At 41.4% G+C, this 27,531-nt stretch overlaps 1 protein-coding gene across 1 annotated transcript; it reads left to right on the top strand.

The window, feature by feature from the left end:
* The first annotated feature begins 59 nt into the window (after positions 1-59).
* On the top strand, positions 60-27,531 carry bckdk (branched chain ketoacid dehydrogenase kinase). The gene is made up of 11 exons (XM_084075156.1): positions 60-565; positions 4,938-5,006; positions 7,382-7,492; positions 8,442-8,489; positions 12,305-12,424; positions 13,025-13,123; positions 13,663-13,736; positions 15,036-15,164; positions 21,526-21,615; positions 23,217-23,372; positions 25,214-27,531. Exons 1-11 carry the CDS (start codon positions 239-241, stop codon positions 25,356-25,358), a joined length of 1,368 nt encoding a protein of 455 aa, XP_083931282.1. The 5' UTR covers positions 60-238; the 3' UTR covers positions 25,359-27,531.

The raw sequence follows: 27,531 nt of genomic DNA, 5'->3' as shown, positions 1-27,531 counted from the left end.
TTGGCCGAGCCGCCCGCCGGTCCTGCGCCAGTTCGGTCCGTGCTCGTATCAAGCACTTTGTGTATCCACTACCCTGTAATGTACTGTATACACATCACATACGACGTGCCTTTGTGCACGACGACGGTGCTGCCCCGGGTAATGGCCTCCTCCTCCTCGTCGTTGTTCTGACCAAGCCGAAGAAAAAACTCTTAGACACTGGCGTTCACTGGGAAAATAAACACAAAATATCGCCAAAATGCGTCGCATCGGTGTGACAAGTGCGGCGCTGGAGATGCTGGGTGGCTGCGGCGGTGGTCCTGGTGGTCCTTCTTCCACCGCCAGGAGGGCCAGCAGCAGCAGCAGCGCTAGACCCGGGACCAGCAGGCTGTTGCTGGCCCCCCTCACTCCCTCGGTGCTGGTGTCACAGGCTCAGCAGCAGACCTCGACGAGACCAGGAGCTGCTGCCGCCTGCCAGAGGCGCTTCAGATCCACGTCCACGGGCTACTCGGAGCAGCTGAGGGAACGCTCCAAGACGGTGGCGTCCTTCTACAACCAGTCTGCCATCGACCTCTCCGCGGAGAAGGTTAGCCATGTTAAAAAAAAATAATGGAATGATGATTTGTTTTAACTCTTGAGAGTGGCAGCGAAATGGAACCATTAAACCAACCCTTATTGTTCCGGTGGTACGTTTGGTGCATTGTTCAAGAGTTACAAATGAATACATTATTTATGCGTTTATTTGGAAGGGACGGCGCATATTAATTAACATTACACATACAATGCCGTGTATATACACCGGATTTAGCAAGAATGCTAATTTCCATCCGTAGTCCCCATACAGAAAACACGCAACATTACAAAAAAGAGCACATATGAACATTACTGAAAGGTTACAAACAGAAGAGAAAAAACAACAGTAAAAAAAGCCTAGTTTAGACCTAAAATACAAGACTAAAGAAAACAAAAACAAAACCTATGAGGGGATTTATGATGTATTACCTTCCCCATTATCCTTATCCATATCCCATCTCCCCCCACGGCCCCCCACTGGGGGTCAGCTGGGCAACTGCCTGGCACAGTGGCCCTCCTGGCTGTCGCTAGCATGGCGATGTGGCTAAGCTAAACGGTCGGGCGTGGTGGTGTCATATTGAATGTGGAACTGTATCTGACCAGATCATCATTTGCCTTGGGGTGCCAGGCAGCCAGGCCTTGGTTTTTCTAACCGTTATACAGCTAACGTCAGATTAGCGGACAGGCCTACAGCGTTTATTACACCACAATACCGTCTAACTTACTGTCAGTGGTGTAAAGTAACCGAGTACATTTACTCAAGTACTGTACTTGAGTGCAATTTTGAGATTTTGTTTCACTTTACTGGAGTGTTATACTTTTACTTCTATTCCACTACATCTCAGAGGAAAATATTGTACTTTTACCCCACTACAATTATTTGAAACTTGTGTTACTAGTTACTTTGTAGATTTTGATTGTTATTACAAAAAACATACATTAACCACTTATAACCCCTATATATATTTCGGCTATTTGTGAGCTTGTAGATCTGCTATTTTCAAAAGATTTTGATCCATTTTACTTACTTACTGCATAATGAGTACTTTCTATTTTTGGTACTTTTAAGTGCATTTTGATACCAATATCTTTTTTACTTTTACTCAAGTAAATTTTTAATTCCGGACTTTTATTTGTAACTACATTACAGTATTGATACTTTTACTTAAGTAAAAAAAAAACACACCACTGCTTACTGTGTTGTTGACAACTGTTAACTCGGCTAACATGACATCAGGAAGATTGTACTTTAATGTCAGACAGTGGTTGTTGATTATTAGTAGGACTGGACATTCAGCAGGGTTCTGCCACAGTATTGAAACACTGTCCGCTTCACATGAGGAGGTTACAAGGATCAGTGGGTGGGTGGATGTCAATGGGAACTATAACTGTATAATCCTGACCCGATGTTAAGCACTTCCTGTGACAAGCTGACTTTTAATAATGGCAATTTGAGGACACTTGACTGTGGCCCACAGCGGTGGAGATGTAGGCTAAACCACTCATCTGTCAAAGCAGTCGGCTTCTTGTGTACACAGTAAAATCCTCCGTGTTAATTACATATGTAGACTACACGCCACAACCCAGATTAGGTATGTCATTTGGGCATTTTCACATTCTCAGTTACTTACAAATGGATAAATTAAGATTAAGAATGGACACAGCGGATTTTCTCATGTATGTATTTTATCGAGTCTGACTTTTACTTTCGTATCTATGCAAATGTAAAAATTGATAAAATACATCTATTGTAGTCTTGATCCAAGGCTATGTAAGCACCAAATCAAGTGGATCTGTCCTCGGGGTTTCTTGTGGAGAACGTTCACCCCAGTGCAGGGACGTGCAGAGGGATTTTGAGAGGCAGGGGCTGGAATTTCAAAAGGGCACCCATTGTTTGTTTTTTTTACGAACAATTACCATACTTTTAGGCCCAAAAATCCGAAAAGGTATCATTGCGTGCTTAATGTCCTCAAAGTCACGCACCCAACAAGCTTTGAACTGAGCAGATTGGTCCTTCCGTTCCAGAGATGATGGCCAAAACATAATGAAAACGGCCACTTTCGCTGGTTTTCGAGCGCTGATTTTCAATTGAGTTTTGGCCATTGTCGCCCCTTTTTCTTTAATAACACAGGCTAGGAAGGTTGTACGGCGACAAACTAGATACCTGAGGAAAGTTCACTTTGAGCTGCATCCAACACGTCTACTGCCATTTCCGTCGGCCTTACCCTTAGGCTGCTAGTAGTCTTGCGTCGCCAGACAACAATTCCACAATCTCTGAATGCTATATAGAGTCTGGAACTACACCTCCCGAAATCCGAGAGAGGAAGCTGGCACTTCCGTTCACGAAAATATATTTTAAAATATCTTTACTTTTTTTTTTTTAAATTTCCATTTCTGCTAAGCAGCAAGCTAAATATACTTGGATGATTTGTATTTATATCAGGATAAATTTGCGCGACTATAAAGACGAAACGGAAGTGGCGAGGAGGCTTCACATCCGGTTTATATCCTAATCATGATCAGAGCTTCCGAGTCCCAGACTGTATGACCCTTTCATGTCTATGTGAGCACGTGCATGCCCCAGTGCATAACATCCATCAGGTCGGATGGATGGGATGCTTGTGTTGTGCTGTTGCACAATGAGGTTTTGACTCAAGGTCAATTATTATAGTGTTTAAGGCAGAAGTGTTTACTTAAAATGTATAGGTGAAAGGCCACATGTGTTTTTCATTATGATGGAGACCAACTTGACATGCACTTTGAATTTAATTTTATAGTAATTTATTACAGTATATTATCAGTCTTTGATTAGAAAGTGAGATATGTGACTGAATCTGGCTGCTATAAAAGGAATTGTTTGGAGAATGAATTACTGTGCACTGTTTATGTACTTGTATTATTAGAAGTTAATATTTATCCCAATAGGTTCAGAAGCCAGAAACTGCTTCACATTATCATGCCCACCCAGTAATAAAACAGTTGCCTTTGAGATTAGATCACTTTTACTGGGTTGATACTGTTAACCACATAAACCCTAGCATCCATATTCTAGGGGGTGAACATTCTGTGAAAATTGCAGATCTACAAGGGGGCTTGTAGATCAGCTATTTTCGGTGAAGTGATTTGGGGTAGAGGGAAAAGAGGAGCGGACCAACATGAGCCTTAGCATCCATGTTCTTGGCATGTCATTGTAGGCAAAAATTACCGATCTACAAGCTCACGACGGGTCTCATTGCGACGTGTTTTGAGCTTGTAGATGGGCTGTTTTCGGCAAAGCGATTTGGGGTAGAGGGGAAAAAAGGGGTTGGCCAATTACAGAACCCTGGGTGACCACGGTCGAGTAAGTATATAGGGTTTAAATGGTTAACACTATCAGTGAGAGGGATCACCAGGCCAGCTCTCAGAAATGTCCTTCGGGCACTTTTATTTAGTTGGCATGTGGTACGCTGAAGGAGGCTTTGTATGTTGCTCTGAAGTTGCCCTTGCCAGCTAAATATGCCTGAAGGACATTTCCATGAGGGCTGGTAATACCTCAGTAAAATAACTTGGATAGACTGTTCAACTGTAAGAAATGACTTGAGGTAACTTGAGTAGTGCATGCATCCTCGTAATATTAGCAGCAGTAGACTTTTTGTTGTTGCTTGTGATTTACACAATTTAGTGGTTTAGAAAAGTAGATCCGCATTGCATTTAATAGTATTGTGTGTAATATGAGCTAATGCTTGGCTTTAGAACAAGTGTTTTGTTCTTGTAGATACATTTCCTCTTAAATCTACAATTTGGGACTCATTTTAATGCATGCAATTTTATTTTGACCAATCAGTATGATAGAGTAAGTTAACCACATGAACCGTAGTGTCCATATTCTGGGCATGTCATAAAATCAGCATGTCATAAGCATGTCAAGAACATTGGCAGAAATAGGCAAACATTCTGCGAAGATAGCAGATCTACAAGCACACAATGTGCTGTCGTGTTACTTGTGAGCTTGTAGATCGGCTATGTTCAGTGATATTTGGTGTAGAGGGAAAAAAGGAGCGTCGGTACATTCAGATCCTTGGGTGACCCCGGTAAACAAAGTACACAGGGTTTAAGTGGTTAATTCAGTATAACTAGCATGTCTGCAGTGGTTGGAGGTGGTCTCATTATTCTTCCATTGAGACATTCCTACCCTGGTGTCCGGGAGGGCACCTGCTGGTCGACAATGTCATTAAAGTCATTTGAAGGAGACGGTGCACCGAATTAAATACTAGATGTGCCGCCATCTTTAATGTAGTTAGGATATCACCGCAATTAACCTCCCTGTTGGGAGAGGGACACAGCGGACATAAAGCTGAAGGATTGTACATTAAGCGTCTATATTTTCTTTGTTTCTCTCTTTTCAGGCTTCAGTGCGGTTGACCCCAGCCACCCTACTGTATGCTGGGAAGTCTCCAGATGGACACCATGTCCTGGTAAATGCTCCTACCAAATTCCTCTATCTATTCTCGTGCTAGGCAAAAGTGCAGGTCTACTGCACCAGATCAATTTGATCTAATAGCAGTTAAGTGTTTTTTTGTCTGTGTTGCCTGATTTGTATATGATTAGCAAAACTTCCCCCTAAAAGAGATTTGACATGTTAGTATACATTTTCTTTTCCCTGAAAAGTAGAAACCGAGGAGTTCGGATTCTGTGATGCAGCAGAATCACAGCTCATTCTGCAATAGTGTACAGACCTGAATCATGTAGCCTGGTAAACCCCTTCCTCCGGATATCTCATTTCCATTTGATATCAGGAGTGAGTCTGGCATGGGGGCCTGGCTTTTTGTCTGTGGGCTGGAGGTGTGCGGGAGTAATACCGTTGATTGACAACCCCTTCAGCCAATCAGCAGTTCGTTCCCCTTCAGCCAATCAGCATCAGATAGTAGACCATGTATTGTGAATTTGTACTTCCATGTACTGTTGTTCTCATGTCTTACTAAATAAAGTACTTCAATCAAGCAGTTTGTTTCCCCGACCACCAGACAACGTGACGCAGGGGGACTTTTGAAAGGGCCATGCCGCAAATAGGTTGCTTTATTCAGATACATGCGTGTCACTGCCCGCCCCTGCCGGTTCTCTGAATTTTTATTTTTAAATAGGCTCTGTCATGATTAATTGACCACATATATGAAGTTAAACAACTAAATTCTATCCGAACGATATCTTAAAAGTAAATTCTGTGCCTCCAAAAAATAAGTTTGAGAGCGTTTTGAAGTTTTAAAACCAAAACAGCGGACAGAATTTCACTGGCGGCTCGTTCCATTTTTGTCGGCTGCACTCGGCTCCATTCGGGTTCACTCGGGTTTCACCTGATTGGCCAACCTCCGGTCAATCACAGAACAATGAGCGAGGATGCTGATAGGCGAGTCCATTTTGTGGACGAGCAAGAAACGCCCAGATAAGCCCTCAGGCCAGACCCAATTCCTGAAATCAAATGCAAATGAGATTTCCGGAAGGGGGTGGTTTACCAGGATATGAATCATGACCCTCTGGGTTTGAATTTAGCCTGTGGCACGTCTCGACACATTCTCTTACCGATCTTTCCTGTCTCTACACTGTCTAACAAAGCAGAAAGGGAACATGTGTAATTGTGCTGTGTAGTCTGTAGACAGTGTTGGAAAAGTTACTAAAACATAGTAATATATTACTTATTACTTGATTAAAAGGTAATATAGTTACTTTACTTATTACTCCCTGCCAAAAGTAATTAGTTACTTTACCAGTTACTGGAAAATCAGTACACAGTATTTCTATAGTCATGTGATCAACACGGATCTGTCCAATTTCCCATATTCCATCCTGATTGGCTAAGGTTGGCTTCCAAAGTTTGCAGGAAAAGTTTTCAACAAAATACCTCAAATCATGAACGCAGCTTGCGATTTCCTTGAGATTTCACACGTACATTCCCACTAGGCCGAGGAAGCAATGCCACTTAAACGTTTTCAAATCAGCCTCATGGTGGCGCTATAAAAGGCCGATTTGTGTTTTTAACTATAACTTCACCGATCTGCGTGAAACTTTGCACGCACACTCCCTAGAGGTAGAGGCCAAGGAAAAACAGCTGCCCTGCATTTTTCACATTTGCCTTTCATAGCGCCACCAGGAGGCCGGCTTATGTAAAACACATTTTTTGATATTAAGCCTTCAGAATGTATCCAAATTTCACGCAAATCGGTACACATGATCTCTGTAGTCATGTGATCAAGATGGATCTGTTTAATGTTTCATATTCCATCCTGATTGGCTAACATTGACATCTAAAGTTCGCAGGAGTGGCCCGTTTTGAACAAAATGCCACAAATCATGAATGCAGCGTCCGATTGCGTTGACACTTAAATGCCACCCTTTTAACTTTGCCCTATTATAGCGCCACCAGGAGGCCGATTTTGCAACACTTTTCGTTTTTATATTACTCCTACAAATTCAAACATCATGCAAATCGGTACCCATTGTCTCTATAGTCAAGTGATCAAGATGGTTCCATCCGATTTTTCATATTCCATCCTGATTGGCGAATTCCGAACATTGCTGCCCCACAATAACCTACCTGACCTGGCGGAGACCTGTGCTCCGAGGAGCACTTTTTCTAGTTTATCCTGCGATGATAATGACAGGATAAGATAAAATAATGCAAAAATAAATAAATAGATAATGTCATATATAAACGATATATGTCACCATATATTATTTAGCCTATGCCAAGTAGTATCTACACAGTAAAATCCTTGGTGTTCATTTAGCACTATGATTTTATTGCGTAGTAGGCCTTTCCTCACTCTTCTCCCTGCATGTGTGTGTTTAATTTCAGAGCAGTGCCAAGTACCTTCATAAGGAGCTACCTGTACGTATTGCTCACCGCATCAAGGGCTTCCGAAATCTGCCCTTCATCATCGGTTGTAATCCCACCATTCTACAAGTGGTGAGTCCAATAAACTGGAAATATATAGTGTCTCTCTTAAAAAAAAAACATGAAGCTGACGCTATAGGTGGAGGGGTGCTGCTGGCAGTTTTATTGGACATCAACTTACAGAACAATGGCTGCAGCAAGCTGCTCATTTCATTCTCTCTGACCACCAGAAATTGGGCTTAGCGCCTGGATATCCATCGCACGCTTGCATCAAGTTTTTAGTTATAAATCAACAGTTGACGAATAGTTTGTGTCAGAGAATTCTGATTTCTTTTTGACAAGAAACATTGTATTTATAAAGGGGCTTATAATATTTATTACAGTTAATCCGTATTTTGCTTGTCAACACTGTGTACAATGTTGGTTGCTAATATTCAGTCTCTGTTTCCTACTGCCTGACAGCCCTCAGGTCACATTTGTAACCCATTTAACTTGCATGCAAAGGTTTTGTGTACTTGATGAACTTTCACCTAGATTTCTAACCTCAGGATAATCCTGCACGTCTGTAAATTCTTGGCTTGATGCCAGGTTTCCTCCTCGTGGCACCAGTTCTAACATTATCACCAATGTAATGACATATATTTTGTTACGTCAAGAATAACATACTACTTCACACTGATTCTTTTATCAGCATATTCATTCTCAACATCCTCAACCTCAAGAATGATTTACACCCATGTTCCATGTTTGACATACTAACAAACCTTGTTTATCATTTATAAAGCTTCCGAATCAGGATGTCCTGTGCTTTTCTATATCAGACAAAAACATTACATGAAGCATGCTTACTTTTCCTGGAAGACACAGGAGACATAAACTTGTCAGTTGTTCAAGGGGCCTCGCTATGGGGGCCCTTTTTAGGAATGTGGTGGGGGTGCACTCCCATACTGTAGGGAGAAAGCCTACATATGGAATTCTAACTTAAACTCTCCATGTTTTTTCTTATTTCCCCCCCTTTTAGCATGAGCTGTACATCCGAGCATACCATAAGTTGAGCGACTTCCCTTCGGTGAGTGACTGTAACACACGTTCAGCACATGTTGCACACAAAGAAGTGGAAATGTTTTCCCAAGTTCAAGTGTATTTATCCCTCTGTCGACTGGCTTATTTATAACCGTCCACAGCCCTGTCCTGTATGTAACTTTAGGAGTTGACAGACTGCCCTGTATGTGACTGCCTTGGTCAGGACTAAAGTGTTACTGCATGCTTTCACGGAACTCTGATGAGCTGGGACTTGCAAAGTAAGCCATAGGTCACTATGAGTAGAAATTGAAATTGAGATTAGGGGTTGACGGTATAAATTGTATAGAAACTTTAAGTAGTATGAATTTACCCTACAGCACTGGTTCTCGAACCTTTTCACACCAAGGACCCCCAAATTGATACATATCAGCAGACCCCCATTTGAAAAGATATGCCAGGGACAAGAAATAAGATAAGATTTGTATGGTGTGGCTCTATAGAAGTGATTCTCAACCTTTTTAATTTCAAGGATCCCCACTTTTATATGCATTAGACCACGGACCCCCTTTTGATACCATTTTAAATCTCTGGAACCCCCAATCTATACTGTAAAATTCTCAATGTTACTTTAAAGATGGAGTGCCATGATATTTTTCAACCCTAAAACCTGATCATAAGGTATTATTATTATGTAAGGATTTTTTCCAAAAAAAAAAAGTGTACAGAAATTGTTTTAAAAAAAAGGTTTTATGTGGACACGCCTCCAGTTCATTAAGTATGCCTGGTTCTCACCTTAGCACCTCCTCCACCACCTTAGCACCACCCACCTGTCCTAGTCCCTCCTGATGCGAACAGCGTATTACTCTAATGTCGAAGCAAGGGGGCGGGAGCCTCGCCCCGAAGGGGCGAGGCGCCCCCACCCTCTTTCTTCTACAATAGAAGAGTTAGGACGTCACATTCTAATACAACCAAAATACCCAATTTTGGCATCGGCCTCAGTGGCGCACCTCGCTAATCACTTGACTCCCAACCCACTACCACTGGTAGGCTGGGTTCGACTCCCGCTTGGGGTGAAACTTTTTCAGTCATCCGCGGACTTCTTTTTTTCGCCGATAAAGTATATTTTTGGACCATGACGGAGGCGCGCCGACTCAGCAGACCTTGAGGCTGAGGAGTTGCGCCCGAGCGCCTCCAGGCGCGAGTGCCCGCAACGACCAGCCGAAGGTCTGCTAGTCGACTCAGCGCCGTCCGAGTTATGTACCGATAGGGACAGAATCGTAAATATTTTTGGTGAGGACTGCGTTTGCCCCACTGACTGCGTTTGCCCCAACTGCCACTCAAAGTGACTACTGGCCAATCACAGTGCGTCTCAACTTCCGAGTACACCCGCACCCCCCGCCCCCTTGCTTCGACATTAGAGTAATACGCTGTTCGCCCTCCTCCTCATGCCCACACCTGTTGTGTTATGATAATGAGGGGGAGGGTATTTTCTTGGGGGGCTCTGTGATATCACTAAAGGGCTGTTTCTCTATTGGCACGTTTGACCCTCAAGATTTCAGCCTCCAGGAAGAAACTCCAAATAATCAGAGAAGACATAAAACACCATAAAACCACCTCCGGGGGGCTTAATGAAGTTCTATCAACCTCATAGACACATGAAAAACAGAAAAAGTGCAAAAACATGGCACCAGCTCTTTAAAGGCCTTTGCAGACAGGGTGCGATTAGTCAATCAGTTTTTACCACATGCGAAAAGACGCACAAATCGAACCGGGTTCGATTAAAAAAAAAACGCATCGCCGCAGCCATTTGCCGCACAGGAAATTCGGAGCCGGTGTGCATGAGGTCATAGAGAACCATGTATTCTTTAAAAAAATGATATTGTCCGTTTTTTTTCTCCGCACCCTTTCTGCAAAGGCCTTAACTGAGAGTTTGGGTCCATTTGTACACTCTCAGAGTTACAGACCCACAAGGGTCCAATTGGTTAACTATTCAATGATTTTGCTGGGGACCCCCTGGAACCCACTCAAGGACCCCTGGGGGTCCCCAGGCCCCACTTTGAGAACCACTGCCCTACGGTACAGATTTTGACCATAGTGTCATACCTTGCTGACCAATTAGAGCAATTAGAGACATGATTCCTTTTCAAACAGTTGATAGAAAGACTGCGACACCGGGATCGAACCGGGAACCAATTCCCAATCAAGCAGCACTTCCTCCTGAGCCGCTGCCACTTACGAGGACTAAAGAGTATTGTAATAGCTGTCATGTAGTTGCAATACGGATGATGATGCTTTACCACCAGTGCGCTTTACCCTTGAAGCAATTGTATTGATTGGAATATTAAGGAAAAGGAATACTCACTCTCTCTCTCTCTCTACATACATACATACACACACACACACACACACACACACACACACAAACACACACACACACACACACACTCTCTATTACCGTCGGTGCATCAAAATAAATTGCGATATAAATTTGATTCCATACCAGCCCTACTTGAGATGGCAGGAGTATGAGGCACAGAGTCAGACTGCTATGATGATACAGCATTCGTTTCAAATTCATTACAAAATCTCAGCATTTGAAGCTGATTGTACCCATGACAATATCCAGTCTGAGTCCATGTGTTTCTGTCGTGGGTGTGCTTTATCCAATCATGTAATCATAATGTGCAGAGTTGCCGTTGCTTATCCAATCAGGAGCATGTACTTACCATGATGTTGTCGCTGTTGGGTAGAAACCTTGTATGTTTAGTCACAAGCTCTTGTTCAATATTTATAAAACCCACATACTGTCAACCCACAGACTGTCAAAGGGAGTCAGACACTTCCGAAAATAGTAGATCTACAAGCTCACAACGTGTGACATTGCAACGCGTTATAAAACATGAATTGAAATATGGAGATACAGGGTTTCTGCCCGACAGCAACAACGTTCAGCTTCAAAATTGAACTGTGAAAGCCAGCAAACCTTTATTGAGAGAAGTGAAACAAAGTATGGCAGTAGCAGTAAGAAAGTTCTCTTTTTCATAATGAGATGGATCCCAATCCCAGGGCAGCTACACGTTCACTATATCATACAACTTTGCCTGGTGCGATATCTATAGTAATTGTTATCCATGCCAGACTGTGTGTGTGATCAGAAAGTATTTAGTTTTTGTTTTTCATGGCATTAAGTGCAAATGTGGTTAATTGTTGTGCTGTAATGCTTCCGGTTCTGTGAGGATGTTGAATTGCTGTAACTGAATGGTGTATATGCTATGCTTTTTGAATGTTACATTTATATAATCTAGAGCAGTGGTTTCTGATATGAAAATAGCAGATCTACAAGCTCACGATGAGCTTTTATATCGGCTATTTTCACTTCTTAAAAGTAAAATTTGTGTTATTTACGGAATTTCTTTAAATTCATTTGAACATTTTTAGAATTTGTTTAATGTATGAAAAACTGATTTTCTTTTTTATCTTTTCAAATAATGATAAAAAAAGAAACAAAAATCGGTCCGCGACCCACTGTTTGGGAAACAGTGATCTAGAGGGTGGCCACCCTCCGCATTAATATAAAATGATGTATGGGGGTCTAGGGGTATGTGCTCTCTGGGTAGAAGGCTGCTGTGTCATTTATGACATCATAGACTTTTTTTTCCTGCACCTACTCAAAGCAAAAGAATGATGTGTGTGATTGTGAATCGACTGTAAACAAAAGTAGTTTTACTTTCAGAATGAGTGATTTAAAAGACATTGATGACATTGATGTCGTAGTGAAACAGGCTGAAATTGGAGTTTGAAATAATTGAGGTTAAAGGACAAGAGCATAAATCATTTGCTTTGGGACCTCACATTTAACAGATCCTGGACCAAGATGTGGAGACTCGTTTCTGTAAACTGGTTCAGCAGCTACTAGATGACCATAAAGATGTGGTGACACTGCTGGCTGAAGGCTTCAGGGAGTCTCGCAAACACATCCAGGTAGAGACTGCATGATAACAACATGTTGGACACAAAGAGCAGTCTATAATGTTTTATGCTCTGTTCATGAACAAATATTGTTTTGGCTTATGTTATTTTATAACTTTAATCATGGGGGATACTTACTTTGACAGTTCCACCAAGTTGGTGCACAATGCCTGTGTAAAACCGGTTAAAAATCGTGAGGTCACACTCAGCAACAATATGATTCCATAATGTTAGGGGTGAAAATGTTCTAATATCAAGGTGCTTGCAACTTTCCAACCAAAATGTAAATGCTTGTCTTTGTTACATATTATAACATGAAAGGTTATATTTTTGACTAAACAAGCAATTTCAAGATATGTGTGTCCAGAATTCAGATTCAGACTTTTGATGAGTATTTGCATACAATGGTCTAAATTATTTATAATTTTATGGTCAAGATTAATCAAATTATATAAACAATTACAGATTAATTGATTTAGGAATATAGTAATTAATTGCACTTGTGGGTCTGTTCTTTTGAATATTTAGCACTCGTGGAAACATGTTAGCTAGGTAAACGAACCAGATCAAAGCGCAAGCAGATCCCAGCTTTTTGTTCTCCTGACATTCCAGGACGAGATGATGATCCGCAACTTCCTGGACACCACCCTCTGCTCTCGTCTGGGTATCCGCATGTTGGCCACACACCACCTTGCCCTCCACGAGGACAATGTATGTCTGTTTAGTGTTTAAGTTTTGGGTTGAACTTAATGGTTTTGTTTAGAAGTTTAACGTTTCGATCAATCAGATCTTCATCAGGACATATACATGTATATGTCCTGATTGGTCGAAACGTTGACGCAACCAAATCCAGCAGAGCTTTTTTCAGTATCTCCAGTGTGCAGTCTCTAGTTCCTTTTGTGATACTGCTGCTTGTCTTGCACCTAGGCCATCTTCCTCATTTTGTTTAGAAGTTCACATACTCACATTAGGACTGGGCAATTTATCAATATTATATCAATATTATTTTATTAGACTAGATTGTGTCTCATAAATTGATATGGCAAAGTGTTGTCTTTTCCTGGTTTTAACCACTTAAGCCCTATTTTATACTTTAGCAGCAAAATGAAATTGTAGATCACAAAAGAAACCTAGCAGTGACTGAAGCATGGATAGGAACAAACTTACTGACGCTTGAATAATGTATTTCTTTTTCCAACTTCCGTTTTGGTGACAGTGTTTTCATTCATTCACTCATTTATTAATTTTAGCCGGATTTCGTGGGGATCATCTGCAGGCGTCTCTCTCCGAAAAAGGTCATAGAGAAATGGGTCGACTTTGCTAGGTGAGTTTTGTGTTTGTTTACTGAGATTGGTTATCTTTAGATGACCTTACCGCTACTATGACTGCTCTCTTCACTCACTGCTCTCATTGGCATCTGCTTAGTTTCAGATAAGCTGATAAGATTTGAGTCATTGTCGTATTTCAGTAGCTAAGTGCCGGGTATTGTTCCCATTAAATTTTCAGTTCTATCTTATCAAATGTCCTTATGGAGTCAAAATTTACCTTTGCTTCCAAGAGAAAGTTCAGGTGGGTGGCATTCTGGTTGCTCAAGCTGTTATACTTGTTTACACAGCTTTGAGGAATCTATACGGTACATATACAGTATATACTATATATATCGCACTGCATATTTCACAATAACATTTGTATTGAGACAACTGAATCTCATTGAGGATGTTTACCAGAGAAAAGTTGCACTAGAAAACATCCAACTTCCTTTAAGGCTATATGATTTTAATACAGCCATTTCCCCATAATACTTACCAGGACTAGTTTTTCTTTTCTTATAATGTACTGTATATTGTCAGAATCAGCTTTGTTTGCCTCTGTCTATGTGCTAAAAGTCATTTTGAGACAATTTTCACCATTGAATGAGATTGAATGGAATCACTACGGAGTACAGAAACAACAGGCAAAGATTATGGACAATATTTGGACTTATATTATTCCCAGGTAGCTAAATAACCCGAAGTTGCACATCATTTTAATGTGCGTTGATCTTGCATTGACATTCGTTCCCTAACCTTAACCCTTACCATAGCCAACATTGTAACCCTAAACACAAGCCTTAGAATAAACTACTACAAATTGGGTGGGGTTCTCACATTGGAGGGGTTCCATCATTTTCCTACCTTTGTGAATATTTGGTCTTTATGAAGGTAGAGATACAAGTGCACAAATACAAAAGTCTTCGTCTGGCCCTCTGTTGTTGACAGGCCTGGCTAGATTTGAACAAAGTCATTAATGTTTCCGGCAGGACTTGGGAGTTTCTAATTTTCTACAAGTAAATGCATATTGTTGCTGTCGGTCAGAAACCCCTCATCTCCATATTTAAACTTTTTATGTTTTTGGCACATTAATGCCCTACTTCAGTGTCACACAAAAGGAGTGAAAATGCGTCACATTGTGAACTTGTAGATCGGCTATTTTCACTATTTTAAAGATATGAATAAAAAAAGAACGGTTTTGAACATACAAGGTTTCCACCCTACAGCAAACGATATGCTCTTTTTTTAAAAGCCTGCTCACAAGCTTTCAATCAGAATGGTAACTCTAAAAGTGTTTTCCTTCTCTCTACCAGACGTCTGTGTGAGCACCAGTATGGTAACTCTCCCAGGGTGAGGATCAACGGCCATGTAGCCGCTCGCTTCCCCTTCATTACCTTGCCTCTGGATTACATTCTGCCTGAGCTACTCAAGAATGCCATGAGGTAACACTACCACTTACGTTTTCTTTGCTTCCTTACTTTGTTTATGTAGCAGGGACAGTGGACGGTTCATTAACTGTCCCACACAGCACAAGTTCATCTGTAGTTCCCGGACAGTTACAGACAGGTACAGCAGGCAACCAACTTTACAAACGGGTGAAATGACAAAAAACAAATCATTATTTTAAAAAGAAACATTCCACATGCTTACAAATGATGCTTACAAACTGTATATAGATTTATGTTTTCATATACAGCCACCTCCACAAATATTGGTACCCTTGATAATGAAAGTAAATCAAAAAGTAACATCAATACAAATCAGTGGACTCAACCGAAACAAACATGTTTGTAAAATAAGTCATTTTGATTATCAACGATAGTATTGTGGTCTTGCGTCACTTCCGGTGTCTCTGGGATATAAGATTATGAAGTGATGCATGTAAAATTCCCCTCCAGCGTCATCCACCATGGGAAAATTTAATACAAGGCTAAATATACCAATACGATTACTGATTCCCATTTTAGTATTAGCTCTCCAAGGGCTTTCACTATTGTTTTAAAAGTAGCCAAATGCAATCTATGCTGCTGATTCTGATACCACACCAACAGAGCAAAGTGTTTCAAATGACCAGCACCATGGCAGGGATACCATAGGGATACCCCACCACTTGATATAGACACATTCCTCCCTATCCTGAGAGAGATGTGTTGAGGCACCCTTCCCAATCCAGCACCACCAGTGATACCCAGTGGGCCTTTGGTCCAAGTGGCACCAATGCAAGAACCGCTGTCTTCGGACCTTACCACTTCATGGTTGTCAGAGCTGTGACCACTCTGCAGATTCATAGAATAAAATGGCTTCATGGCGTCCCTCCAAAAGTTTCGCCAGCTGGGTATTGGGGAACTCCTTTTTTCCTGTTTACAGTGAATCACAGCTGTATGTGGCGCTGTTTTAGAAATCTTTTTATATTGTCAAAACGTGAGACACCAGGGTTAAAGTGGTTGAATAGAGCAACATTGTGAAACCTCTCCCCATAACAGCTCTAATGTGGTCTCCATACACTTAGATGTCTATATGCACAGACCTGCAGAGTAGCTGATAGGGAGCCTGGGGTGATGATAAGGAGAAAAACTATACTTACGGGAATGCCACATGGTAGTAAAGTCAGAGAGAGAAGGATGAGGCTGGCAGGGCACTGTGTCAGGCACCCGGAACTAGTGGCAAACAAACTTGACACTATGGGAGCTAACTACCACCAACTACGTAGATGCACTGCGGTGCAACAGCTAACAACACTGTAGAGCTCAAGACCCTGATGCTAGATAGGAGAGTGTGGAGGGCAGCGATTCAGGAGTCCCGAGTTGGTGTTGGCTATACCGCACTCTCGCATCACATCTATCGATGTTGACAGCTAGAAAGTAACTAGAAAGTGCAATTTGTGCTATTTGTCACATTGTAAGTTAGGAATTGGTATTGAGAATTGATTCACGATCCATGGGTTTTGCAGTGAAATTCTAGTCACACCTTCATATATATCTCCCATGATGCAGGCAGTTGTTTGTCTAAGAAGAGGCATTGTCACATTTCTAATAGCAAACCAGCCAACCTTTCACACAGGTGTGATTTGAATATGTTTTATGTTCACACTCGCACAGTATATTTTGTAATAGCAAATACGACAAGATTGTTGCACTATGCAGCCATAACTAAAACCATTATTTAGTCATTGCTTGTTGCTAGTAAACTAAACAAAAAATGTGGAGGGGAACTGAGGCTGTGAAAGGCTGTCATTTCTATTGATGCTTACATGAAGCTACCAGGACCGATGCAGCAGAAGTAGGTCAACAGTTGTATTGTGCAACAGGCCCCAAACGCCCTCTTGGTAGCCCTGCACACTGTATGTTCTATGCATGACTGATCTGGTTTTATTCATACGATACTGCCACGACGTTTCAGAACATGCCCTAGTCACAGGAAAATGGGTCAGTGGAACGTTATAGTAACTGGCAGCTAGCCATCTTTACAGCGGCTGTTACCGGGTAGAAGACATATCTATTTCGATCAGGATGAGAATGCATTCAGTCAGTGACACATTTTTTACACAAACACTATAGACTACAGGTTGTTATGGGTTTGGAGAAAAATCTTGTGCTCTCTAATTCTGGTGTTTTTCCTGCCTGTGCGTCATTGTGTTTATACCCTTGCAACAAGCCTGTTGTGAAATGAGGAACAGAAATTTACTGGTTGACAAAAGCTTGTGTTACATAATTAAGAGAATCGGCAGCAGATTTGAGGCTCATCCAGGCTCATCCGTCTTGATCACATGACTTTAGAGATCATGTGTACCGATTTGTGTGAAATTTGGATAAAATCTGAAGGCTTAATATAAAAAAAATGGTTTTACGTAAATTGGCCTCCTGGTGGCGATATAGAGAGAGCACAGTGCTGTTATAGGTAAAAACGTCCTGTTATAGCGCCACCATGAGGCTGATTTGAAAAAATGTCAAGTGGCATTTCTTCCTCCGCCTAGTGGGAATGTGCGTGCAAAATTTCACGGTCATCGCACGCTGTGTTCATGACCAAACTTTGGAAGCCAATATTAGCCAATCAGGATGGAATATGAAAAATCTGAAAGACCCATTTCGTTTAATGGCTATAGAGATACTGTGTACCGATTTGTGGGATTTTTGGACAAAATCTGTAGGAGTACTGTCTAAAAATGTGTTTTGCACAAATCGGCCTCCTGGTGGTGCTATAAAAGGCCCATGTGAAAAATGTGGGGCAGAGGTTCTGCTCTGGCATCCAGGGAGTGTGTGTGCACAGTTTCGCTGCGATCAAACCAACGGTGCCAGAGATTAGCTGTACACAGACAGAATGATACAGGGACGGATGGACGGACGGGGGGCAAAACATACTCTCGCCAGGCCTTTCGGCCTGGCGGAGACGATGAGGCTGTGATTCTGAATGCCGTTAGAAAGACAACCAGGCATGGTCTTGGTTGAAAGCTCCTTATTTTGACTTGGAAGATAAGAGGTGGGCAGTTAGGATGTTGTTTCTGACTGTGGAGGCCTCTGACTGTGTGCCTCATTATTCCGCCTTGGAACGCACTGTTCTTGGCTCTAGTTCCTGGCTTCAGTTCAGCTACATTCCCTCCATTCATTGTGCTGAAACCAGAGAGCAGGAGGTTGAGATAGAGAGGCATAGACACTGTTTTGAAAACTGGTTGCTCTGATGTATTGTCTACTTACACATTATGGTAGGCAAAATAGAGAGGGATTCAATCTCTTTGGATTGCATTCTATCAAGGTTTCAAGGTTTTTATTGTCATGTCTACAGCACTCCAGCTGTTTTAAACTTGCAGGCAGAAATGTCGGAACAAAAGCAAGGTGGCAAAACAAAAAGTGCAAATATCATATTTGACTGCAACATAGTAATCTAAATGGGTAGTCCTATTATATACATTATACAGTGTACAGTATATACAAGTCACAAACGTGGCTAAGTTTATGGCCATGCACTATATACAGTATATGTAGATTGTATAGGATTATACCTTGAGATAGGAGAATTTTGCTCTCCTTTCTGCGATCTGCTTGCTGATTAAAAAAGAATAATCAGATTGCTGAAGCAGATATTGCTAATAAAAAGGCAAAATGAGTTTGAAAACCTCTCAGAGACCATGTGACCTTCTTTTCAGCTGAATGTCTCTGAAGTTGAAGTTGGCATTGATTTGATTTTCATTACCTAGATGCTAAATTGGTCACAAGCCTTCTCTGAAGTGCTAGGGGACAACAAGGAAGGAAACAAAACAAGTTTTAGAACTCTATTTCTCAACTGTTCGAAGCAGTATAATAGCAGTATTTATTGGAAGCTGGAGTAAGACGTCATATTCATTTCTGCAAATAAGCTTCAATGTCAACAACTGAAAACATTCATTCAGATGGAAACAGTCAATTTGATTTATAAAGCATATTTAATACAAAATAGATGTACTTAGTTTGTATCCATATTATTTGTTGTCCTTAAATCAACTACAGTAACCCCACCCACACATAACATAACATAAAGCATTTAGAAACCCCATCCATCCACACGTTCACATGATACAGCATTTATTATGTCTCCACAAAACATTCAGCCACACAAGATACAACCACAGCAGCTTCAAATTTCATGTTTTCCACATTGACAGAATACTAACTGTACATTCCCCTATGCATCAAATAGCACTCGATTTACCACATGAACTCTAGCATCCCTATTCTAGGACTTTTCTGGGCTTTTAGATCACTATTTTTGACAAAGAGGTGGTGTAGACTGTAGGGGGGAAAAGGAGGGGACTACAGTAAGTATCTATAGACACCTTGGGGAATCCTCTGAATACGCTTTATGCTTGAGTGTCCGTATTTAGAGGCATCTAAAGTTTACATTTTGCCTTTGTATATCTCTTATGCAAGTATCACTTAATATCTTTGAATGTAACCTTATGTAATGACTGTGCAGTTGATAATTACGTCCCTGTTGGCAGCATAAGATGTGTTGTCCACAGGTTTTCAAAGTGGAGTCCATAGGTTGGAAAGGAGAGAAAAATGAAGAAATAAAAACGAATTAATAAGAAAAATAATAATATCTAGATACAAATGATTTAAATTCAAATTCAGTTCATACCAATTTACAATGCCAGTTGAACCATGTCATTATTGTGAAAAATGTGCAAAAATAGCTAAACTAGCCAAGCTACAAGCTTACAGTTTGGCTATTTTCGTCCATTTTTCAATAGTGAGCCGCAGCCAGAGGCTATGGCTATTTGGCGGTCCTTGGTATGGAAATGTTTGGGAACCCTTGGTATAGATGTGTCATTTTATTGTCCAAATAACGATCCCACCCTGTTTCAGCCTACTGGAAAGCCTAGTGGTGTTAAAAGACTATGTCAAAAGGGTCATTAGCACAATTTAGAAGAATAACTGACTACCTAGGGCATACAACATTCTGATTCTAGGGCATACGGCATTCTGATTGGCTATGACTTGTCACGTAATATTTGTTGCAGCCACTGATAGTAACACTGCTAACAAGAACAGACATAACACGAAGAACATGTAGAATCTGGTCATATTATATTACATTATTAGCCTGACACTCAGCCTGAATTTTCATTTCGTTTCACTCCATTATTCAGTCTGAAAACCCTCTCAGTGCAGCCGTTTTCTGAGATGGGGGCGTGGCCAAAGGGGGACTCTTTGGCGATTGGTTCATACTGGATTATCCCGATTGGGCCGGGTAGATTTTCACCTGAGAAAACCCTGCCTTTGACAGCATCACCAGACCCTAGATGCGAGGCTATCAATTATGGGGCTGGAGCCAGGCTATTACATTATGTCATCGTAACATACAGTATCAGCTTTCAAAGGTTAGCTTTCAACCACAATGAAATGGAAATGAGCTCTCAAGCATATTTGTGTGTTTTGTCGACATCAACAATGCACACATCATACTGTACAATGTACTTGTACAATGCATGATTGAAAGTCCCCTTTCTTTGACTGGGGGCTGCAACATTCACAGTCTTGTTGATAAACTCTATATCGTCGGTGTCCAGGACGAACCAGCTAAATCTATTTTCATCTTTTTTTTTTTTTTTATAAATCAACGCTATTGAACACCCTTTACGTCTGTGTAAAAAAATCTAAACATTTGAACCAATGAAAAGTATTTAAAAAGCGCCTCAGTGTTGATAATATAATGACACATGCAAGTATCTCACAATATATACAGTCACTATACCAACTTTGATGAGGCAGTATTGCTTTGTTTTAAAAATATAAGGTTTTCTTCATTTTCTGAAAAACGTATATTTTGTTTTTTCGTTTCCTGAACAATGAGCGTTTTGGATTAAGCAGGTTCGCGCTGGACAGCAGAGATATATTCTTCCTGTTTTGACTTCACTATGTGTTAGCTATATTTTAACATAATACCTTCAAGGACAGATTCAGTCCTTGAAGGTAAAGTCTTTACATTTTTTACCGTGCAGGGGAGGATCTGAAAATGTACTCCCAACAGCCCTGAAATGACATTGACATTAGTATTTCGATTTAGTTGGATGCGTTGGATTTCATTTCACACATGTGGTGTCTTCTTGCTTTAGTGGCATTGAAAATGCAAGCATCTTCCCTGGGTTGTTATCTGCCATTTTAACAGCAATGAGGTCTTTAGGCTGAAATGCTTTTGTTGTGTAATACCGCTGTGCACCAATAAATAATCCAAAAGGTTAAGTTTGAGTGCAGGCTATTGTTACATTGCATAACACTTTGACACTGAGTTCACCATTTCTTCTTTCAATCTACTCTTTTGTCCCTGCAGGGCCACCATGGAGAGCCACCTGGACACTCCGTACAACGTGCCTGATGTGGTTGTCACCATCGCCAATAATGACACAGATTTTGTCATTAGGTGAGTGGCTGAATGTCGATCCAGCACAACCAGTTAGGAAGCTATTTCATTTTCCACAATCGCTTGGAATCCGGGATTCAGCAGCTTGAATAAGAAACCTGACACGGCATTTCCCAGTCGAAAGCCTTATCAGAACATGGGTGCTGAAATTGTTTGACTTGCAGGGAAAGGGGCAGTGATTAGCTATCTGATCTCTTCTGTTTGGATAAGTTGAGCTCAGAAGTTAGAAACGGTTGAAAGCTTTTGAGCAGACTGTTGTTTCTGGTCATTGGTCATAGCTTTATGACCCCATCAATCTCTGCAGCCATTAGAGAATTACTAATGAAGAGAGGGATAGCACTTCTAAGGTATTTAATGACATAGACTCATGGCAGATTAAAACGTTTTCAATCTTTTCAATTATTTTATTTCATATTTGTCTTTCAAAAATAGCTAAAATGGCAGACCTGCAAGCCCACAGCACGTTTTTGGCTATTTCCGCTTCTTTATTGTACGATGAAGCATAGAGGATAAGTGGTTAAGTCAGTCAGTGATAGTCATCCTACAGTAGAGCTCTTCACAGGTCCAAAATGATGGACCCGAACCCTAATGAACCTGTGAAATTCGTTCCGAGATCTCATTGTTTTTGACATTTTCTATAAATGACGGAACGAAAGGGGGCACGGTGGCGCAGTCAGTAACGTTGTCGCCTCACAGCTAGAAGGTCCTGATGGGTTCGATTCGCTGTGGGCGCTGGGGGCGAGTTCTCTCCTCCGTGTCATCAGTGCCCATACCCCCCTAGGTGGGGTTGGCGAAAGGGCCTTTCTGTGTGGAGTTTGCATGTTCTCCCTGTGTCCCCTAGGGTAGGTACCCTCTCAAAAAACGTGCAGTAATCCTGGTCTCTATACTGCCTCCTCCTGGTCAGCCGGGGCGCCTGATGGAGGGGAAACTGGTTGGAATAACAGGTTCCTTCCACGCGCTACGTCCAACCGGGGAAACTCCCCCCTGTCAGGTGATAAGAAGCGGCCTGCTCACTCCTCATGCATTGAAGGAAGCATGAGCTCAGTTCGGGGCTCTCCCCAGGCTGGCAGAGGGAAAGTAGTGCCCAGGATTACAAGCTTATGCAATTGGCACTGGGTGACAAAATCGTGGGATAAAAATTACGGAACCAAATGGACTTCTAATGTATAGATTGGTCCGCTCTCCCAACTCGATGAACTCAGCTGACAGCCTGGCACACAGCTTTTCCCCACTTATTTTGCGCTGTAGTAATCTGATCCTAGGTCAGCCTAATCATCATGCAGCACTTAATGCTTTTCTCTCTTGATAAGTGCTGAGCAAGGGTCTTCCCGGATCCACTCATGTGTTGTACATAATGATAAACAGACCCAGGACCGAGAGGTAATAGAATCTGAACCGATCCAGACCCAATTGTCCATAATAAAACACGGACCAGGGTGGGTATCGGGTATTATTGTCAAATAGTTTCCGTTCGACCCGTGAAGACCTCTATCTAGTGCACACATAACTAATTCACTAAGTCAGCAGGTGCCCTCTATACAGGCCAGGTTAAAACCCCTGAGATAATGTTGTCATCGCTCTTCAATCTCATTGTCTGTCAGGATTTCAGACCGTGGTGGCGGCATCCCTCACAATATAGTCGACAAGGTGATGAATTACCACTTCAGCACAGCGGAGGAGAGCAACCAGGACCCCCGCATGAGCAACCTCTTCGACAACATCACCAACAGTGGGCCCCAGTCTGGTCCTATGCATGGGTAAGAGAATGACACTCCGAAGTTGATAATTCACACATTTTCTCATGTGGTACTATGTTATTGACCTGACAAAGACCACAGTGGCCTGAAACCTTGTATACTATATGCCATGGCTCTGCAAAGGGCTAGCCGTCTATGAGAGGGTCCGTGTGTCTGTCTGTGTGTCCAGAGCTAATCTCGCAAACAGATCTTTGGGTAGCTCTCTCTTTTATCACCCTACATTTGTTTGCGTCCCTGACCTCAAGATTCCATGCTGGATCTTATTCTTTAAGGTGATATTGATAGAAATGTTAGGTAGACAAAAAACTACAACAACAAAAAAACATCCACAGAGCTTTAGAATGAGGCAGAATACAAGTATTGCTTTCCCCCACAAAATAATAATAATAATATTGTGGAATTAATAATTGTTCAGATGTTGACGGGTCCAAAATGAATAATTGTTAAGATGTTGACGGGTCCAAAATGAATCTTCTTTTTATCTCTTTTAAGATGTCTGACATTTGGTTCCCATGGCTTGTGAGCCAATAACATAACGTAGAATAACCTAAATCAAAATTCTAAATGAATTCATTGCTCTACCATGAAAGATTCATTACTTGACTAAACTTTGAGTCTAACTCCCTGTCTGACAGGTCTCACTCCACTCGACCATGAAATATGCAGGATGCACAATGAACTGTATTAAACACTTGAGGTGTTGTAATGTGGAGGCAGGAGGTGTAGTGTGACATCTAGTGGCTGAATGTTATCTGGAGTGGTTTTCAAAGGGCATGTCAAAATCTGAAGGCACGCCTGTATTCACATCCGTGCAAAATATTTATTTTTAGTTAATGCCAAATAAAAGGTTCTGTAGGCTCTGTAATGGGAAATGAGAGTGCTCATAAAGTACTTTCATTCATAACTTTTTAATACATCTTTCATTTATCACCTTTTGTATAATTGTATGTACTAGTACTACTCAGGGACCATGCAAATCGGGAAAGATGTTAGAGTACCCAGTAAGGTACCCATTAGGGGCCTGTGGTTGACAGACGCTGATTGGCTCTTCCACTTTTTGGTTTCTGTAAAACGCCCACCCAGCGCTTGGGGCCAGACAGGTCTGCAGAAGATAATGTGAATTACAGTTATGGGAAAAGGCCTACTCAGGATCGATGCAAGTCAGGAACCATATGCAAGTCGGGGACCATGCAAGTTGGGAATGCATGCCCCACCCATTTATGCAATACCCTGTGCTTGTTGTCAGAGTACCCATTATACCTGTTCTCAGACATACTAAAATCAACTAAATATGGATATGCAGGGTTCCCTAACGTCATGTAGCTGAAGTACATGGGCATAAGCAAATTGAGTTATATCGTACACGCTGCTACTTGGCACAGCGGCACAAACGTTACGCAAAGCTCCGCTATTCTGTGAAGCTGACAGTTCGGGTTCTCATTGGTCTGAGCGACTGTCAATAAATAATGTGTGGCTGTCACAAAACCCCAAGGCAAACCTCACCATGTGTCTCACGGCACATCGTTTGGGAACCACTGATCTATAGTACATTAAATCTACACTCTAACTTGGTCATGTAACTCTGATGTAATATATTCTTTCTTCGCTATTCTGTACCGCATGTTCCGATGATACAACTTGATATTCATATTGTCCACTATACATTAAATGTTGGATGTCTAAAATCTTAATCCACTTCATAAAGCATTTCAAAGTTTGAAAATATCATTATCATGATGCGTCTTCTGTTGAAATAGAACCGTTGGGGTCAAGTGTTTGAACTTGTAATGAACTCTAAATCCTCTCGCTCCCTGTATCTTTTTGTCTTTGGGATTCTGTAGGTTTGGCTTCGGGCTGCCGACCTCCAGGGCGTACGCTGAGTACTTGGGTGGCTCCTTGTCCATTCAGTCCATGCAGGGCATCGGTACTGACGTGTACCTGCGTTTGCGCCACATTGATGGGAAGGGAGAAAGCTTCCGGGTTTGAAGGCTCCCTGCAACACGGCTCAAAGGGCTCACGTTACTCGAAATTTCCCTCCGGGAAGCCACGTTCAAACCTCTCCTGGACTACAAATGAAACGGTCCATGAAGTGAGAGTCTACATGTTGTAAAGAGGCTCACAGATTCAACCCATAACCTTTCCTCTCCTTTTTGCCTTTGAGTCTTTATAAGCCGAGTTGGCTGTGAAGTTGATGTCTCCTGTCATTTTCATTTGTGTCTTTTAGCGCCTCGCATGTCCCCTTGTCACTGTAAGGGTTTTGATAACTTTTTTGAAGCTTTTAGGCTGTCATGTAAGAGTGCACTGTGTTGAATATCTACATTGTTACTGAAGTTGAAAGTGTAAAACCTGATATATACTTAGTTTTGCATCGTGTCTCGCATTGCAAATGAGTGAGCTTGTGGATTGAATATTTCCGGTGTGAGACAGTAGCACACAACCTAGTATAAATTAGGTGTAAAAGAACATTGGCCTTAAATTTGGTTCACCTTTTAACCACTGAAGACCTATTTATACGTTGTTGTATGACAGTGTTGCGTGAAAAAGCCAATCTAGAAGCTCACAATGTGTCATAATGTGTGAGCTTCTAGATATGCTATTTTCGCCGTTTTTGTGAAAATTCGTCAAGATTTACGCCTTTAAAGACATGCCCAAAAATAGGGACGCCAGCTTGAAAGTGTTGAATAGGCTGTTCAAAAATAGTGGAGACTGTCTTCAAGGAGAACACTTCAGCTGGACACTGGACAGAGAGGGACTCTGTGTAAACACTCCTTTAACTGTCTGAATGTCAGTTTACGACAAAGCCGCACTAGAGCTGCATGATCTGTTACTAATGCTGTAGTGTTGCTCCAAATCCTTTTGAAACTTATCAAATATTTCTTTCTTTTTCAAAATATAAGGTCCATAAGGACCAACAGTATCTGTTTGTGGCATTAATATACAAAACACAAATCCAAATCTAAGAGCTGGTTGGTTATATTGCCACTTTTGTGCCATTTGCCCACAGTGTAGTTTTCACTACACTACAGTGGTATTATGATCGTACTTGGCATTGTGACACTGTCTGGTTTCAGTATCATATCCACCCTGTAATCTAGAAGACCATCTTTCTAATGACCTTGTGGATGGTTACTTTGGAGGAAACTGCCAAAACACCATTTGCTCATTAATAGACTTCTTTTTCACTGACTTTTTGAGAACAAAGGAGATGATGAAAGTCTTTGTTCAGGAGTGTTTTCATCAAGTTCTCAGGCAGGGAAGTGGGATGTTCAGTTGCCTTACTGTGTGGTGCCGGTCCTTTAACCAAATGCAGTTTCACAGCCACTCAATCTATTGTATTTTGTTGTCTGATTCTGTTCACATAAACACATCTGTCAGTTAAGTGTAGGTTTGTTTGCACAATGACTAGATTTTTATTGAATGTGCTCAGCCTTTGCATCAATCCTTGATTTAATATGATTGACAGTTCTCTGAGTGTACCAGAAGTGTTGTATATCTTCTTTTTCGCTGAGTATTTCACATTTCAAATGAATTGCTAATTTTGATTGTTTGCCCTCATCTGGTGGGTGTTCGTGTACCAGATCACATTCCGGGAGGGGTTCAAAAACAGGGTTCCTATGCCGGTCTGGACAGTATGGATTACACCAAGTCCAGGTGTTTAAATATGAAAAGAGAAAAGAAAAAGACATTTGAAAGCTCTGGGAAATGTCTAGAAACTAATAATTATGCTGTTTCACCATCAACACTCCTCTCCATTTTGTTGTACATTCCCCAACCAAAAGATATTCATGTAATTTTGTCTAAATGCCTCTTTCTGGAGCTCATTAACGTTTTTTTTCAAGGAGTGCCATGAAATTTGGTATGGCACAAATGACATACTGCTTATGTTTCAGTTTTTCATCTTTGCTTTTAAGAGGTTGTGTGTGTTACTAATTTTCAGTTTCTCGTTAGACTAGAGTCAAAGTTGTAACATGATGGCCACTGACTTTAAAAGTTCAAGGCTTGTAATAATTTCATAAAGCTGTATAGAATTCAAGGGGGGGGGTGCACCATTTGAAGCTATGGAATCTTTCCTGTGAGTATATAATGGCTATGGTGTATCATATGAACTGTAAATAAAGGCCGCAGAAAGCTGGGGACTGACGTCTTAGCTGCAACTTGA

This window comes from Gymnoscopelus microlampas (assembly GCF_963454915.1).
Source record: "Gymnoscopelus microlampas genome assembly, chromosome: 12".
Lineage (NCBI taxonomy): Eukaryota > Metazoa > Chordata > Actinopteri > Myctophiformes > Myctophidae > Gymnoscopelus > Gymnoscopelus microlampas.
The sequence above is the reverse complement of the archived record's forward strand: the minus strand, read 5'-3'. Positions and strand labels throughout refer to the sequence as shown.

Coding starts and splice junctions, on each gene's coding strand:
- bckdk (XM_084075156.1), top strand. CDS start 239: ATGCGTCGCATCGGTGTGACAAGTGCGGCGCTGGAGATGCTGGGTGGC. Junction 566..4,937: donor TCGACCTCTCCGCGGAGAAG/GTTAGCCATGTT, acceptor CTCTCTTTTCAG/GCTTCAGTGCGGTTGACCCC. Junction 8,490..12,304: donor AGTTGAGCGACTTCCCTTCG/GTGAGTGACTGT, acceptor CACATTTAACAG/ATCCTGGACCAAGATGTGGA.